The sequence below is a fragment of the Mirounga angustirostris genome, unplaced genomic scaffold, assembly GCF_029215605.1.
Source record: "Mirounga angustirostris isolate CCGP_5_RB_7025 unplaced genomic scaffold, mMirAng1.0.hap1 SCAF_2, whole genome shotgun sequence".
Taxonomy (NCBI): Eukaryota; Metazoa; Chordata; class Mammalia; order Carnivora; family Phocidae; genus Mirounga; species Mirounga angustirostris.
The window spans coordinates 118193221-118210611 of record NW_026991710.1 but is presented as its reverse complement, the minus strand read 5'-3'; the positions used below and the strand labels follow the sequence as shown (position 1 = coordinate 118210611).

At 39.1% G+C, this 17391-nt stretch overlaps 1 protein-coding gene across 1 annotated transcript in view; it reads left to right on the top strand.

Annotated features, from left to right (window-relative positions):
* The window catches only part of RNF150 (ring finger protein 150), a 283510-nt gene that overhangs the window by 147826 nt on the left and 118293 nt on the right, over window positions 1-17391 (top strand). The window contains exon 2 of the mRNA XM_045880405.3: window positions 14349-14599. Within this exon, the coding sequence (XP_045736361.1) occupies window positions 14349-14599 (251 nt within the window). The remainder of the gene's footprint in view (window positions 1-14348; window positions 14600-17391) is intronic.

The following is a 17391-nucleotide window of genomic DNA, read 5'->3' as shown; positions in this document are numbered from 1 at the left end:
CTATAGTGGAGAATGTATTGAACAAAGGACAGGGAGGCATATTTCAGATCTGTGGAGCTTCTTCAAAATACATGTGCAACTGCCCAGCCCTTCTCCCCTTCCTAGACCTGAGATCCTAATAAAATGTGCCTGGTTCCCCTTGCCCTGGTATTTATTGATGGAGACATAAAGACCAAGGAGGCTTATAGACTTTATCTATTTACATATTAGTCTGAAAGTATTTCATACAGATGTTTATCACAACTAGTTGCTAGAATTTGTGGGTCTGGCCAGGGGATGTACGTGTTTTCTACTTCTTTGGAGTTTGAGCTCTGATCCTTGAGAAGCTCGTTTGCTACCCACCAAGGTTTATCATCAAGTTCTGTCCCACTTTTGCTATATTTTCTCACTGTATTTATTAATAGTTGGCCTTTCAACTGACCTTAGCATTATTTGTTGAATTTATAGTCTGTGTCATCTTACTATAGGGAAAACTATGTGGGGATTCCCAGCTTCCTCCTAGAAAACAAAATAGTAAACTTTAATTGCTCTTAAGAAGGGATTTTCCAATATGGATTTTTAATAAAGAGAGTTCTCACTTTTAGTTGTCAAAGACTACTAAAGACAACTTTGGAGATTACTAAAAAGAAACATCGAGATAAATCAAGGAATGAGGCATTTAATAATTCTGCAGCGAATTGGGAATTCCAGGTCACTTCTGCCAATTAAGCAAGAATTGTGAGAAGAAATGCTTCATGCATATTTCCCTGTTCTATGCAATGGCACATAATAGTGTGCCACAGATATCTAGAAGCTCCTTAGGTCCTTGACATTGTGGGGTTTTTTCATTGTAATTCGAAGTTCTTGGCCATGCATTGTTAAAAACCGTCTACTGGGGAATAATTGATGTGATTTTTCCCAGTAGTTCAAAGCAAAACAAAACATAAATCCATGTATTCTTTGATTTCTGTTTTGAACTAAAAGTTACACAATTATTAGTTTTCACTACCTTAACAGCAATACCATTTAGGCCATTAATTACTAACCCAGTTATGTTCATTTGTTTCCTTTGAAGATTGCTTTCCTGATTATCTACCTCAGAGTTTCCTTTTATTGATCAATGGGAGGTGAAAAGATAACCCTTCATGTTGCAGAAATGGCAACTTGCTCAGCATGGACCTCATGGCCCACAGCTGTTTGGAGGGGTCCCCGTGGTATTCAGGGGGTATAGGTTGGAAGCCAAGTTTGGTGTGCTCCTTCCCACCCCTGCCCTATCTCCTGCGGTGTCAATGCAAGTTTTGCCATGTCGGGAATGTTTTAAATTATTTGATAGATGATGTTGGTGATAATAACTTCTATTTATTGGGCAACCACTATTTTTGGGTTCTTTATATGCATTATTTCATTTAATCCTCACCCACCCCTTTGGACTAGGTAGGTTTGCTATTAGAGTTTTGGAGATTGTGAACCTAAAGCTTAAAGATTTTGTAAACCTTCCAGGGTCACCCAGCTAGAAGTTATGGTGAATGATTCTGCTATTTAATTTCATCTCTTAGATTATTAGGAAGGGAGAAATGCTGCAGAATTTTGGTCTGTCATCATCTCCTATCCTGTGATTCCATCAGTTTGCTCTTTAATGAGACTTATATGTATATTGGTTTTTATCCAAGCTAAAATTAGAATTTAAGGGGCACCTGGGTGGCTCAGTCATTACGTGTCTGCCTTCGGCTCAGGTCATGATCCCAGGGTGCTGGGATCGAGCCCCACATCAGGCTCCTTGCTCGGCGGGAAGCCTGCTTCTCCCTCTCCCACTCCCCCTGCTTGTGTTCCCTCTCTCGTTGTGTCTTTCTCTGTCAAATAACTAAATAAAATCTTTAAAAAAAAATTAAATTTAAAAAAAAATTAGAATTTAAAACATTTTATATATAAGCAGAAGGTTCTTTAAGCAAGATTATCTGCTCTAATAAAAACAGAATTATTGTACAGATCAATTTAGTATTCTATGATTTGCTTTATTTTAGCCTGGGCTCTATGATACCATTTAGTCATTTAAAATTCTCACAAAAACTGGAAGTAAGTTATTTTTGAGTCTGATTTACTGAAAATGTTCAAAGAAAATGCTACAGGTGGGGCTATAAATAAAATGCCTTATATTATATTCATCACTCACCCTACAGTTATCACAAATTCATAGAAAATTCTACGCACTTGTAAATCAGGAAAAAATATACATTTTTTTTAAGAAGTGTGAGTCATTGATCATCTCAAGTGTAGCTGAGGAAATGACATCAGTGAGTTAAGTTACTAGAGCCATTCCAAAGAAAATAAAATTGGCTATTGTTAGCATCTCCTTTAAACATTTTTTGACCTCATGAAAATTGGTTGTTATTGATCATCTGCCTGACTGTAATGAAAAATCTCCACTTAAAGGATCTGGTGCATAATTAAAATGTACTTCAGTAACATCCAGCATTTGACATATTTCAAGTTTTCAGCAAAGCACTGGGGGAGCACAGATCACCCAGTTTTTAGCCAACAACTCAGATGAACCTTTAATATTTTGAGCTTGAGGGACTTCTGGAGGAATCATGTCTGTTAATTTGCACTACAAGATGTCTGCTTGGTTCCCAAATGATAAATTTCACAGTCCTTAATTAGTCCTCCTGTGAATTTGTTTTTATCCCCTGAAAACTGTTTTTACAGTTCAGACTAAGACTGTATTCCAGAAAACGTCCTTCCCATCCCCAACAAGGTTTCAGGAAAGGTACATGGTTCAGGATAGCGCTAACCTCTCTCTGGAGTAGAAGAGCTAACAACACACTGGGGCCATTTGGAATGAGCACTCATTCATGGCCTAGGATGGCCTTGGAATCGTATGTGCAAGGCAGACAGTAATAATTACACTTCATATGGACATTCTTTTCTGATACGTACACAGATGAAAACACTAAGGGTGAATGTTAATGTGAATTCAGATAAAGTAAAATTATAGGCCACCTAAGAAATTACATGGAAATATAATGAGGCCCAGTGACAGTGGCTTGGGATTCAGAAGACCTGGATTCTTTTGCACAGACACACATTTTGGGGGGTAACTACCTGGTTATGCCATATGGAAGCAAAGGGCAGAAAACTCAACCCAAACTGTCTTTAGCAAGGTAACTGTGAAGTCCAAAGGCATTCTGACTTCAGGTATGGCTTGATCAAGGCTTAGATCATGCCATCAGATTATTTCTGCCCTGATTTTTTGGCTCTCCTCCATCTGTGCCAGCTCTATCCCTAGTCTAGTCCCCTTGTGCTAAGATGACTGCCACAGCTTAGCCTCCCAGATGTTCCTGTTTAAGATCAGCAGGAAAAGAGGGCATTTGCTTTCCTCTTACCTCAAATAAAAGTCTTGTGTGCCCTGCCCACACCTGACTGTGATGTCACTGGTTGGGCACAGTTGCACTTACAGGATTAGGCCTTTGTAGCAGAGGAGATATGTCCTGCATTGTGCTAAGAAGAGGATGGGGTGGGGCGGTCTCATTTGTGTATTTGGCGGTGGTAAAACCATAATGATTCTAATAAAACTTGACATCTATATCGTGGTTTTTATTTGGCAGGCCTTGTGCTTAAGTGCTTCACTGCGAATTACCTCATTTAATAACAGGACAGGAGATTTCCCTCTGGTGGGTATTTTTTTCTCAGAGACTCCTACAGTAAGATCACTAACTGAGAATGTGGGTGGGAAGAGGCACAGGAGATTTGAGGAGAGATGTAAAGATCTGAGGTCATCATTTGGACAAAGGGAGAGCAGGTCCAGAACCGAATAGGATAGGCAGTGTTAGGTGTTCATTTGTGGGAAGGGATCGTAAATTTGAAGCGAAAACAGATGACTCATGAGATTTTTCTCTTAGCAGTGTTCATGTGATAAAGTGGAGGCATAGAAAAGCACATCTTGTAGGGCACGTTCTGTGGAGAAATAGAAGAGCAAGAGAGCTAAGGGTATTTTTAGAGGATTTCTGATAACGATGGACCATATGACCTATGCTGAGATTAGGATAGATGGGTAAGGACAGACATGAAGCCAGGAGAGAGCTGATGGGCAGTAAGAAAAGTGGAGTAGGGGGTTGGTCATGGGTGGGGAGGTACCTGTGCAAAGAGAGCTAGAAGAAGATGCAGGGGCATTGGGAACGTGACATCTTTGAAATTGGGATTTCAGAGGTGGTGCAGTTTCCTAGTAATGACAAGGTACAGGATAAGAATGTGTGTCTTGAGAAGGACTAGAGGAAAAGGAAGATGGATGGAGAAGAGAAGAGCAAACAACTGACAGGCCAGAGTAGTGGGCGTCTTATCCGTGTGAATACTAAAATGCCAGCCCAAGGAGGATGAATGTTACGAGCCAGGAGCTAAAGAGGGTGATAAAAGAGATGAACAGGAGATTGGTAGACCAGGCAAGGAGATGAGAGACAGGGTTGGAAACGCGGGTGGAAAGAATCTCAAAGACAAGCGGCTTTCAAAGTTTGTCTCAAAGACGGAACTCCGTTACCGGGAGTAACGGTCTAGAAGTAACAAAGTAGAACACAGACACCACACTGTCTTCAGGCTCTGAGGTATGTGGAGTATGGTTTAATAAAAATAAATAAAAATGAAAACTACCTTTCCCCTTAATCATAGCGCAGAGAAACTAGTGTCCTTCTAAGGCAGCCAGATCAATCAAAGCAAAGAAGCAAAGAAATCATCCTAAGAAGAGATGGAAGCTAGCTATCAGGGGCTTTGTTGATGAGAAACTCAAGTTTCTGAGAGTCGTAGAGGGAGGTTTGAGAAGCAGGCTGCAGGTGGGAAATGGAGTTGGATCAGATCATAGGCAGAGCTACAGGGACCTGGGAGATAATTCCTGACTGGGGAGGCCTGAACTTCAGCGGTGCCTCAGGCCAAGGGGATGGGGTCCCTGAGAGGGGGGCAAGCAGTCTTCAGCATTGCGGAGAACCTGCCTAATGGGAGGAGGCACTGCTTGTCCTTGGGGCCACCTGAGCTTATCCATACCTCTCCTTAATCTCCTGGAGGAACAGAACAAGGGCCCCTGCCTTAGGTTTTCCCACAGAAAACATGAGTGGACAGAGTAGCTGATTCCACCAGGGAAATAGGAACTCACAGGTAGAGAATATGAGCTATCTGAGGAGTACCACCATTATTAGAGAAAGTACAGAGTGAGCAGATACCGGCTGAGAAAGAGTGAAAAGATGGGCCACAAATATTAAGTAAGAGAAGCTTCTATTCAGTGGAAGTTAGTCAAAGAAAAAAGAAGCCGGAAGGTTTTTTTGTTTTTTTTTTAAGATTTTATTTATTTGACAGAGATACAGAGAGAGCAGGAACACAAGCAGGGGGAGTGGGAGAGGGAGAAGCAGGGTCCCCGCTGAGCAGGGAGCCCGATGCGGGGCTCGATCTCAGGACCCCAGGATCATGACCTGAGCCGAAGGCAGACACTTAACGACTAAGCCACCCAGGCGCCCCTGTTTTTTTTTTTAAAGGAAACATTTAGTATGAAAAATTCAACAGTTTAAATAAAGACCACAATAAATGAGATAAAATACAGAATGGATACAATGAAAGACAAATTCATGAGCTGGAAGATGAGCTTGAGAGACTCTTCCAACAGTCAGCCAGAACAGATTATAATCAGATTATAATTTCTCTTTAGAAATTATAAAAGACACAGTGAAAATACCACTATATACCAATTAGAAGGGCTAAAATAAAAAAAATAAAATAATTAGTGGTAATTCCAAGTACTGGCAAGGATGCTGAGAAACTGGATCACTCACACATTACCAGTGGGAATGTAAAATGATACAGCCACTCTGGAAAGCAATTTGGCAATTTCTTTTAAGAACTAAACATGTAGGTACCATACAACCTAACAATCGCACTCCTCGGCATTCATCCCAGGGAAATGAAAACTTACGTTCACACAAACACTTGTGAACTAATGGTTATAGCAGCTTTATTCTTAATAGTCCCAAACTGGAAATAACCCCTATGTCCAACAATCGGTGAATAGTTAACCTGTGGTTAAATATTCCATACCATAGAATACCATTCATAGGTAAAAAGGAATGAATTACTGAGACATGCAACAGCTTGGATCAATGTTAAGGGCATTATGCTGAGTTAAAAAAAAAAAAAAAAAGCGAATATCAAAGTGTTAATGTATGATTCCATTTATATAAGATTCTAGAAATGATAAAATTCTAGAGATGGAGAATAGGTAAGTGGACGTCAGAGGTTAGGGAAGGGAAAGGAGAGGGGGAGGCAGTTCTTTTTGTTGATGGAATATTTCAATATTTTAATTGTGGTAGTGATAAGAATGACTCCACATGTGTGATAAAATATCATGGAATTTTACACAAAGACCTTTTAAAACTCTGCACATGCCCAAACTGGTGAAGTCTAAGTCCTGTAATCTGGTGAATTATATTGTGCCAGCCAATTTCCTGTTTTGATAATGCACTGTAATATGCGACATGCCACCATTGGGGGAAGTTGGGAGATGTGTTCTTGGGACCTCTGTGCCCTACATTTGCCAATATTAGTCTATAATCATTTCAAAATAAAAAGTTTTTTTTAAATGAGGGGGGAAAGTATAAAAATATAGCTAACAGAATGAATGCCACCAAGAGGATAATAGGAATCACAGGAGAGAAAAAATATTGAAGGAAATATTTGAATAAAGTATGAAGACAGATGTTTTAGACATAAAGAAAAGAATGAAATACCTCAGATTGAAAGTGTTCGTGTACAGTAATTCCCCCTTAACTGCAGGGGAACATTCCAGGACCCCCAGGGGATACAAGACTGTGAATAGTACCGGGCGCCTGGCTGGCTCAGTTGTTAAGCGTCTGCCTTCGGCTCAGGTCATGATCCCAGGGTCCTGGGATCGAGCCCCACATCGGGCTCACTGCACGGCGGAGAGCCTGCTTCTCCCTCTCCCTTCTTCCTCTCCCACTCCCCCTGCTTGTGTTCCTGCTCTCGCTATCTCTCTCTCTGTCAAATAAATAAATAAAATCTTTAAAAAAAAAAAAAAAAAGACTGTGAATAGTACCAAACCCTATATACACTATGTTTTTTCCTCCACATAACTATAATAAAGCTTAATTTAGAAATTGGGCACAATAAAAGAGTAACAACAGTAATTAATAACAAAATAGAAGAATTATAGCAGTATACCGTAATAAAATGTATTTCTTTCTCAAAATACCTTATTGTACTGTACTCCCCCTTCTTCTTATGACCGTGTGAGGTGATGAAATGCCTGCATGAAGAGATGAAGTGTGGTGAATGACGTAGGCACTGTGATGTAGTGTTAGGCTGCGGTGGGCCTTCTGATGATACGTCAGGGCGTTCTGGACTGCAGTTAACTGCAGGTTCATTGAAACCACGGTTACGGGGGCACTGGTGTGCTACAGACTGACTGATGAATACTCATAAATAGACACAGTAACATTTAGAAGCATCCAAGACTATTCTCAAATATAACTTCAAAAGGTTGCAGAGAGGAAGAACAGACCGCTTACAAGGAACAAGAATCTTGATGACCTCAGACCCGTCCCAGCAACAAAAGAGTAAGCAGACAGAACCGTCATGAGCGCATATATGCAGTTCGCCGTAGAAACTCAAAATCAAGTAGAAAAAAGAAGCAGAGATATGGAAAACCTGAATGTAATTAATAAACTTAATCAATGAGATATATATATACCAAACAAAGAATAGCTTTGAATACAATGTTTCTGGATACAAACGGGACATTGATCCCCCAAAAATGTATTAGATGATTAAGGAACAATAGCAAGAGCCTATGTTCCTTGACCATAATGAAATAATAAAATAATAATTATACATGGATAACTTTAAAAATCACATGTGTTTGGAAACTAAGTATATAATACTAATACTAAATAACCCTGGGTTAAGTTGAAATCTGCTTCAGAAATTTTTGATGTCTTTCAGAGAAACTTTATTTTGAGGTTTTCTGCATATGCGGCTAGTGTTTAGTTAGACATGTGCTTAGATATTTTATAACTTCTGCTGCTATTATGTGTAGATCATTTTTTCCATTACATTTTCTGGTTAGATATTGTGTCCTGGTATATGGAAAGCCCTTCATTTTTGATGTGGATTTTGAATCTTGTATTTACTGAATGTTCTTCTGATTTCAAAAGCTAAATTATCTTGGCTTTTCTAGATGGTCATGTGATTTCCTGAAATAATGACAGCTTACACTCTTCATTTCCAGTACTTACACTCTAGTTTCTATGTCTCTTTGTGCCAGATACCATTTCTACTTTAAATGTTGGCTCCTCCTGGTCTTATTAATGATTTGAATTGGAGAACTTCTAATGTGTCCTCCATTTAATGTGCTACTTCTGGAAGATCCTTATCACATTAAGGACATTTCCTTATACTATTCTTAGTAAGAATCAAGAATGGGTGCCATCCTCAACATGTGGCTTTCTTGTCTAAGAAGCTGGCTGTTCCACATCTCTCTAGCTGAAGTCAGGGAAAAGGGGAGACAATCTGGGGAGCACATGCTCAGTCCTTTGTGGATAAGACCCCGGAGTGGCAAACATCCTCTCCATTCACATCTCAGCAGCCAAATACTAATCACATGGCCACATCTAGCCGCAGGGGAGTCGAGGGATTAACACTTTTCACTGGTCAGCCTGTGCCTAGCTAACACACTAAGATTATAGGTGAGAAAGAGACCAGATATTGAAGGACAGCTAGCTACACAAGAGGATCACATGCTTTGTTCCTTTCCTTCGTTAAGCATTAATGTATTTTCTAATGTTAAATCACCCTCACATTCCTTAAATAAATTCCACTTGGTCATGAAGATTCTTTTACTGTATTTTTAGATTCTATTTGTGAATGCTTTATGATTTTTACATCTGTGTTTATTAAAAGCTTTTTTTACATTTATATGATACTTTGCAGTTTTTAAGATCAGTTTACATACATTATGTCACAAGAACAGATGATAATCAGGAGCTGACTATAAAAAGAAAAACAGATATTAAGTAAATAAATAGAAAATATCTCCAAAGGGAATATTGCGGGCTTTTCTTATTATTGCCTAAATTCTAAAAGGCCCTCTGTAGAGGATACAGAGAATTGAAAAAGGATTTTTTTATCACATGGACCTGGGAGAGATGTCATCACCCTCCGAGCTGCACAGGGAGGAACAGGGCTGACGCTCTGTAAAATGTCTAGTCTGTTGGTGTCCTAGACATTGTCTTAATGCAGTGTTTAAACAACCTGGTTTTGAATTTACAAGTCAAGGAGTTTCTGGTTATTAAACATTTTTTTAGATTCCTGCACTTTTGTCTTGATCCTTTACTATCTGCATATACCAAATTAGATAATGGCAATTGAGCTCTCTCCTGGGAAAGGGAGTGCTAAAAATACAGAGTGTTCCTGCTGCTTGGCCGCTAGGTCCTACGTGCGCTGGGCACACATTGTCTCGCGCGGCCGAAGAGCTTTTCCAGAATACACCATAATTATATAATAGCTATCACTCAGAAGTATAAAGTGCCTTTGGGAGGAAAATAAATGGTCGGCTGACATAATTTTGCAAGAGAGGCACTCAATATTAGAGCGACTAGGAATCACGGTAAACACAGAATTTCCCAAATAGCAGGCAGAGCCTCTATAGATTTTACCCCCACAAAATTGGCTACCTGCTAACTTCTCTTCCCCTGAGTCTCAGAGCCTCCCTGTTACACAGGGCAGCGTGTAACTTTGAGATCACTCAGGCTTTCAGTGCGTTCTCCCCCTCCTCACCCCTGCTTCTCTCTCTCCCTCCCTCCCACACACCCGCAGAAGCAATTCACTACCATTTACCTGGAGAGAAGAAGCCTGATACTATGGATGCACATTTCAAAATGAAGCAAAGATCAGGGAGTTATCTGATTACTCACCTTGGTGCATATGCCTCGTTTGAACATATGAGACCCTGTGGTAGCTTTTGCCCTGGATTATGTGCATTGATAATCAAGACTAATCAGATAATTCATCCAGATCCACTTCACTGTACTGGTTTTGCATAACCTAAGTACCTAAATTCTTAATGACTATTTCTGTTGGGATAAATGCATACCCTTTTTACCACTCACGGTAATCCATAACCTAAAGCACATGGAGAAATATCCAAGAATCCTATCTTTTTTTTTTTTTTTTAACCATCATCAGCCCTAGAAAGATGAATACATTTAAGGTCTAGATGAATAGAACTGCTCAGCTGCCACTTTCACTGTTTCTCCTTCCAAGTGGCTGTTTTCTATCGTGAAGGTACACCAGTAGTATGAACAACATGGGCAGTGTTAACTAAGAACTTAAGTTTAAATGCTTTAAAATAGTTAATTATACTTTACCCTACAGGAACAGAAAGTGTTTTCTCAGGTCCCTAAAAATGGATGATGAGTGATTTAAAACTTCGTGGATATCCAAAATTTGATTGCCTATTTTTATTTATTTTTTTGTTATATGCAATTAATGAATCATTGAACACTACATCAAAAATTAATGATGTACAACATGGTGGCTAATTGAATTTAAATTTAAAAAATAAAGATTTTATTTATTTATTTATTTATTTGAGAGAGGGAGAGCATGAGCAGGAGGATGGGCAGAGGGACAAGCAGACTCCCCACTGAGTGCAGCACTGGACATGGGGCTTGATCCCAGGACCCTGAGTTCATGACCTAAGCCCAAGTCAGACGCTTAACCCAATGAGCCACTCAGGTGCCCCTGGTTGCCTGTTTTTTTTTGTTTTTTTTAATCTCTATTTTTTATTTTTTAAATTTTATTTATTTGTTTGAGAGAGAGACAGAGAGTTAGAGCACGAGAGCAGGATGAGGGGCAGAGGGAGAAGCAGACTCCCTGCTGAGCAGGGAGCCCGATGCGGGACTCGATCCCAGGACCCTGGGATCATGACCTGAGCCGAAGGCAGACACTTAACTGACTGAGCCACCCAGGGGTCCCTGTATCTCTATTTTTATTTAGGTCTTGTTTCGTTCAGTGTACAGATCCTACAAGTGCTTCAATAAATGTACCCCTACATGTTTCGTGGTTTTGGATGCTGTTGTAAATGAAATTGAATTTTTAAAGGTTGCCTGTTTTTAAAATGCTGAGCTGGGGTTTGACTCTTCACTGTTAGGCTCTATGGTCTTTTATGGATAAGCAGAGAGAAGGAAAATTGTATGGAGGAGAATTAGCGAAGACAGAGTTAGGCCGCCAGAGAATAAAGATGTTAAAAGCTGTACAACTTAAGCAGCCTGCAACGGGTTCAGCAGAAGAAAGGTCAACCTTACTGTAAAACAAAGTCCAAAAGTAGATCCAAACACATCTGAGAGTTTAGGGGGAAAATAAACTGCATCTGTTTGTCTCCTCTCTGCGCATCACATTGTAAGAGCTCAATAAATATTGTTCTGTTACTAAATCACATTCGGGTTAAGATTTAATGTAAAACATAAAACCGTGTTTTGAGAAGCAATTTTCGATGAGTCTTTCTATCATCTTGAGTGGAGAAGAGCTTTCTAAGCAGAGAATCAAAACCGGAAGCCATAAAGGAATATATTAGTAAAATTTGACTACTAAAAATTGTAAAAACCTATCATGGTGGTCATAGCATCATGTATAGAATTGAATGGTCGGATCACTATGTTATACATCTGAAACTAATACAGCACCGGATGTCCACCGTACTTCAATAAAAATAAATAATAAAAAGGACTGAACTAGAAATGAAAAGTGTAGAATGTGTGCAAGTCTGAACATACAGAGTCTCATAAATAATACCAAGATCCCATCCTCAAAAATCTAATTCTAGAGTCCTGAATAGATATGCTTTAAAAATATAAATAAGGAAGTAAATTAAATGAAAAATTATTATTCTACCACTACTTAAAGACCTATAAAATAGCTACAGCCCTGGGATGAGCCTCCCCAGGCCAAATTAGTCTAGTATACACAGAGATCGTATTTCTGTAGAGACAAAACCTGTCAGTAGCCTTAATCCCTCAAAAAACCCTCAGACTACAAGCAGCCATTAGCCAAAGTAAACATGAAAAGAGAAGGAGCATCAGAATTGTCAGTAAATTCTGCAAAATCGAAATTCAAGCCATCAGTTTCAGTAATTCCCAGAAATAAGAGCCAAATCTAAATACTCTATGGCTTTGTGATTTTACAATTGGGCCAATACAAAAGTTTCAGGAATTTTTTAAAATATGTAACTGATGTAGCGCACACATATACCTTGGTATGTAGTTAGCTTTTATTTATTTTTTATTTTTTTTAAGATTTTATTTATTTATTTGAGAGAGAGAGAATGAGAGACAGAGAGCACGAGAGGGAAGAGGGGAGAGGGAAGAGGGCAGAGGGAGAAGCAGACCCCCCGCTGAGCAGGGAGCCCGATGCGGGACTCGATCCGGAGACTCCAGGATCATGACCTGAGCTGAAGGCAGTCGCTTAACCACCTGAGCCACCCAGGCGCCCTAAAACCTTCTATTTTGTACAACTCAGGAGCTGTCCTCTACTTGATAGATGGGATGCTGCCCAATTCATTAATCATTTGATAACGCCAATTAGATCTTCAAGATTAACTTGATTCAATTTTGTTTTTTAGCACTGCTAATTGATTTTTTTTAACTTTGATTTTTATTTTTTTATTTTTTATTTTTTTTAAAAACCTTCGTTCCACCCATGTTCTTATTTTTATTTTTATTTTTATTTTTTTTAAGATTTTATTTATTTATTTGAGACAGAGAGAATGAGAGAGAGAGCACATGAGAGGGGGGAGGGTCAGAGGGAGAAGCAGACTCCCTGCCGAGCAGGGAGCCCGATGCGGGACTTGATCCCGGGACTCCAGGATCATGACCTGAGCCGAAGGCAGTCGCTTAACCGACTGAGCCACCCAGGCGCCCCTGTAGTTAGTTAGCTTTTAAAGTATTTATTCAGTGAAATACTAGCAAGGAATTTAGGATTGAAAACTTGCATAGAGATCAAGGTCAAGTGAAAGCCCTAAGTAGCCTCTGAGAGCTTGCACCTCTCTGAGCAAATGTAATCTGGTAGTTCCGTCCCCCTGACTGACCTCAGCACCTGAATGAGGCCAGTTTGAAGCAACTATAGCCGTGTTTAATTTTGCCCTGGATCTGCAACATCCTAATTGCAAATTTGCTCCCTTTAATTTGCAGTGACCCCAGGTGATGGGCTATTTCCATATGGAAGTAGGGCTCACGAAGAGCTTTGTGGGCATGAATTAGGGTGATACCAGAGGACCGACCCTGGTGAAACTGAAATCTGTATTCTAGTTCAAGTACCAGCCACGGTGGCATATTGAGTTGGTCATTTTGGAGCTGGTATCATATCCTTACTAAAGACTCCCTGTAGAGACTGTGCCTCCCCTGGTGTCATAAAGAATAGGGACAATTCTTTCTACTCTGGCTGCACACTGTCCAGTAATGGGCATGGGGGGTAGGAATATTTGAAAGTTGAAGTAAAACCATTTTGAAATTGTTCAGTCTCCATCTTCTCTCTTTGCTGAGTATGAGGAGACCCAAGCTGTTTGCACTGAACTAGATAAAATAAGCAGGAAATAGTCCTGAGGCCTATGATATTAATGTTTACAAATAATTAGAGCTTGTCAAGAAACCCATTTGGGGTTACTTTGGGAACTCAATGTAGGAGAAAATTGCCTTAGAAATGATAGAGATCTGTATTTAAGGATTCCTAGTGTCGTGAGGGGGAAGGAAGGTTCGCAGATGGGTGGCACAGAATTGGGCATCTTGGGCGCCTGGGTGGCTCAGATGGTTAAGCGTCTGCCTTCGGCTCAGGTCATGATCCCAGGGTCCTGGGATCGAGTCCCACATCGGGCTCCCAGCTCAGCGGGGAGCCTGCTTCTCCCTCTGACCCTCTCCCCTCTCATGCTGTTTCCCTCTCGCTCGCTCTCTAAAAAATAAAATCTTTAAAAAAAAAAAAAAAAAGAATTGGGCATCTTATGCTTCTCCCACGGGGTAGAAGGTGCCACCTCCCCTCCTAGGGGGTCTGTGAAGTGCCCCCAGAGAAATGTAAACTGTGCTAGGTGGGAAGGGTCATGAATTCAATTTGGGTTCTTTTCTCATTTACAAGGTAGCTGAAGGAGGTTGAGCATTTGACTCCGTTTCTGGCTGTTCTATCTTAGAATTAGAGCTGGCTATTAGGTCTGGCATAGAACTGTCGAAAGTAGGGTCATTATTTGGCTATGCCTCACTCTGTCTAGACATTTCACTATGACTTTCTGCCTCTCTCTCTTCTCCCCTTATCCTTGTTACCCCCTCCTTGCCCCGTCACAACAGGTGTAGAAGACATTGTGGCAATAATGATTCCTGAGCCAAAAGGAAAGGAGATAGTAAGCCTGCTGGAAAGGAACATCACGGTGACCATGTACATCACCATTGGAACCCGGAACTTGCAGAAATATGTGAGCCGCACTTCGGTTGTGTTTGTCTCCATCTCTTTCATCGTCCTGATGATCATATCCCTCGCATGGCTGGTCTTTTATTATATCCAGAGGTTTCGATATGCAAATGCCAGGGACAGGAACCAGGTGAGTATCAAACAGTTTTTTTAAAAATTAAAAATTATTATAAAAGGAATACATATTGGGGTGCCTTGTGGCTCAGTTAGTTAAGCGTCTGCCTTTGGCTCAGGACATGATCCTGGGGTCCTGGGATTGAGCCCCTTGTTGGGCTCCCTGCTCAGCGGGGAGCCTGCTTCTCCCTCTCCCTCTGCCCACCCCCCAAGAGAGCTTGTGCTCTCTTGCTCAGTCTCTCGCTCTGTCAAATAAATAAATAAAATCTTAAAAAAAAAAGTAATATATATATAAGCTTTGGAAACCACAGAAAATACCAAGATAAAACCAAAATTACCTGTTAACCTCCCACCCAAGATAAACATTTTTACCATTTGCCATATAGTTGTTCAGCTCTTTTCCAAATACACATTTTGATGTTTTACTAGTATTGTTCTGCGACATGAGGTGCTTTGTCCCACATTCCTATTGCTCATTTTGTGGACAGTTATTTATTTAGGCAAGTAATAAAGGGAGAAGGAGGAGTGAGCTGAGACTGCTAATGTGGCAACATTGTGTGGGAAGAGCCAGGATTTTCTGGTGAGAATGGAAGAAGAAAAGGAAATAAGAAATAAAAGCTGTTTTAAAAAGCAATTAATTTGGGGACAGATAATATATACATATGGTATAAAATGCAAAAGGTATAAAATGGGGCGCCTGGGTGGCTCAGTTGGTTGGACGATTGCCTTTGGCTCAGGTCATGATCCTGGGGTCCTGGGATCGAGTCCCGCGTCGGGCTCCCTGCTCAGCGGGGAGTCTGCTTCTCCCTCTGACCCTCCCCCCCCATGCTCTCTCTAGCTCATTCTCTCTCTCAAATAAATAAATAAAATCTTTAAAAAAAAAAAAAGGTATAAAATGGTGTGCAGTTAAAGTAATTGCCTTCCTGTGTCTGTCTCTCAGTTACCCAGCCATCTTCCTGGAATATCTTCTCTTCCAGGGGTATTTTATGTGCTTACAAACACACATTTTTAAACAAATGATAGCACTCTTAACTCTGTACCCTTATTTCTCACTTCTTGGAATTATTCATCTCCACACTCAATCTAACCTGCCTTCTCATTTTTAATGACTGTATAACATTTCATTTCCTCCATATTTCACATTTATTAAACCAGTTTCTCTTACCAACATGTTTTCTCTTACAAAAAAAAACAAAAAAATGTACATGTGATACTGAGCACATTTGTGAGTATACCTCTAAGGTAAATTATGGAAGTTTAATAGGTAGAGCAATGGTGTGTGTGTGTGTATATATTAAATATATATATTTAATATATACATATAAAGTATATATGTATATATTAAATATATATGTAAATATATAGCAAATTAATATATATTAATTATTAAATTTATTTTTATATATTTATGTTTTCCGTGTAAATATGAATATAATATGTATTTATAAATATAAATATAAAATATAAGTATAATATTTATAAATTTATTAATTTAATTATTGAATATATTTAATATATACATATACATAATGTATATATTAAACTATAATAGATACTGCCCGAAGTCTGCCAAAAAGGTTGAATTAATTTTTACATTAACTAACGGTATACTATTTATACTAATGTAAATAACATTAGTATGATACTACTTATACAGTATAAGGACAGTAATTACTAATAATACTGTTTTCCCACATCCTTAGCAAAAGAATGTTAGAGCTTTTTGTTGCATGCAATTTGATGTTAAAAGTGGTACCATATTTTTCTTAGCACAAATAATGTTGGACATCTTTTCAAGTAAAATAGAAAAAATGAATTTTTTTCTCGGATACCTGCTTATATTATTTGACCACTTTTCAGTTGAGTTGTTGGTCATTTTCTTACTGATATGTTAAGTGAAAGAAATTGAAGAGAAGGCTATTAGTCAAAGGAGTTAACCGACATAAGATTTAATTTATCTTCCCAATTTGTCATTGCCTTTGATTTATCTGTGGTGCTTTTTGCCATGCAGAGATTTGGGGGTTTTACATAACTGAATTTATCTTTTTATATAGCTCTTGAGTTTTGTATAATAAGATTGTCTACAGGCCAAGACTATAGAAAAACATTCTCTCATATTTCCATCCACTACTTTTTATTTCACTTTTATGATTAAGTCATCAATCTACAGAGAATTTATCTCAGTGTAAAAAATCAAATAGAGAGCCAACATTATTTTATTTGAGATGGCCTACCTACCAGGTTTTATAACTGGTATTTATTCAATAATTAATCATCCCCCCATATGCAGTATCCCCATTCGGCATATACTAAATACCCATATGTAGGGTGCTTGGGTGGCTCAGTCGTTAAGCATCTGCCTTCAGCTCAGGTCATGATCCCAGGATCCTGGGATTGAGTCCCATGTCGGGCTCCCTGCTCTGCAGGAAGTCAGATTCTCCCTCTGCCCCTCCCCCCATTCATTCTCTCAATCTCTCTCTCACTTGCTCTCTCAAATAAGTAAAACTCTTTAAGAAAATAAATAAATAAATATCCATATGTATTTGGTTCTATTTCTCTGCCCTTGAAACTGTACCATAATCTATTCATACTCCAGTACATATTATTTTGAGTACTTTGGCACTATAATATTGTCTCATATCTGTTCCTACTAATCTTCCTTTATTGCTCTACCTTTACTTTTTACATCTATTTTTATATAAATTTAGAATCACTTTTATCTGTTTTTTAAGTTTATAGAATAATTTATAACCTTATGTTGTTGAATTTTACTTAGTATATGTTTGCCCTTTATTCAACAATTCTTTT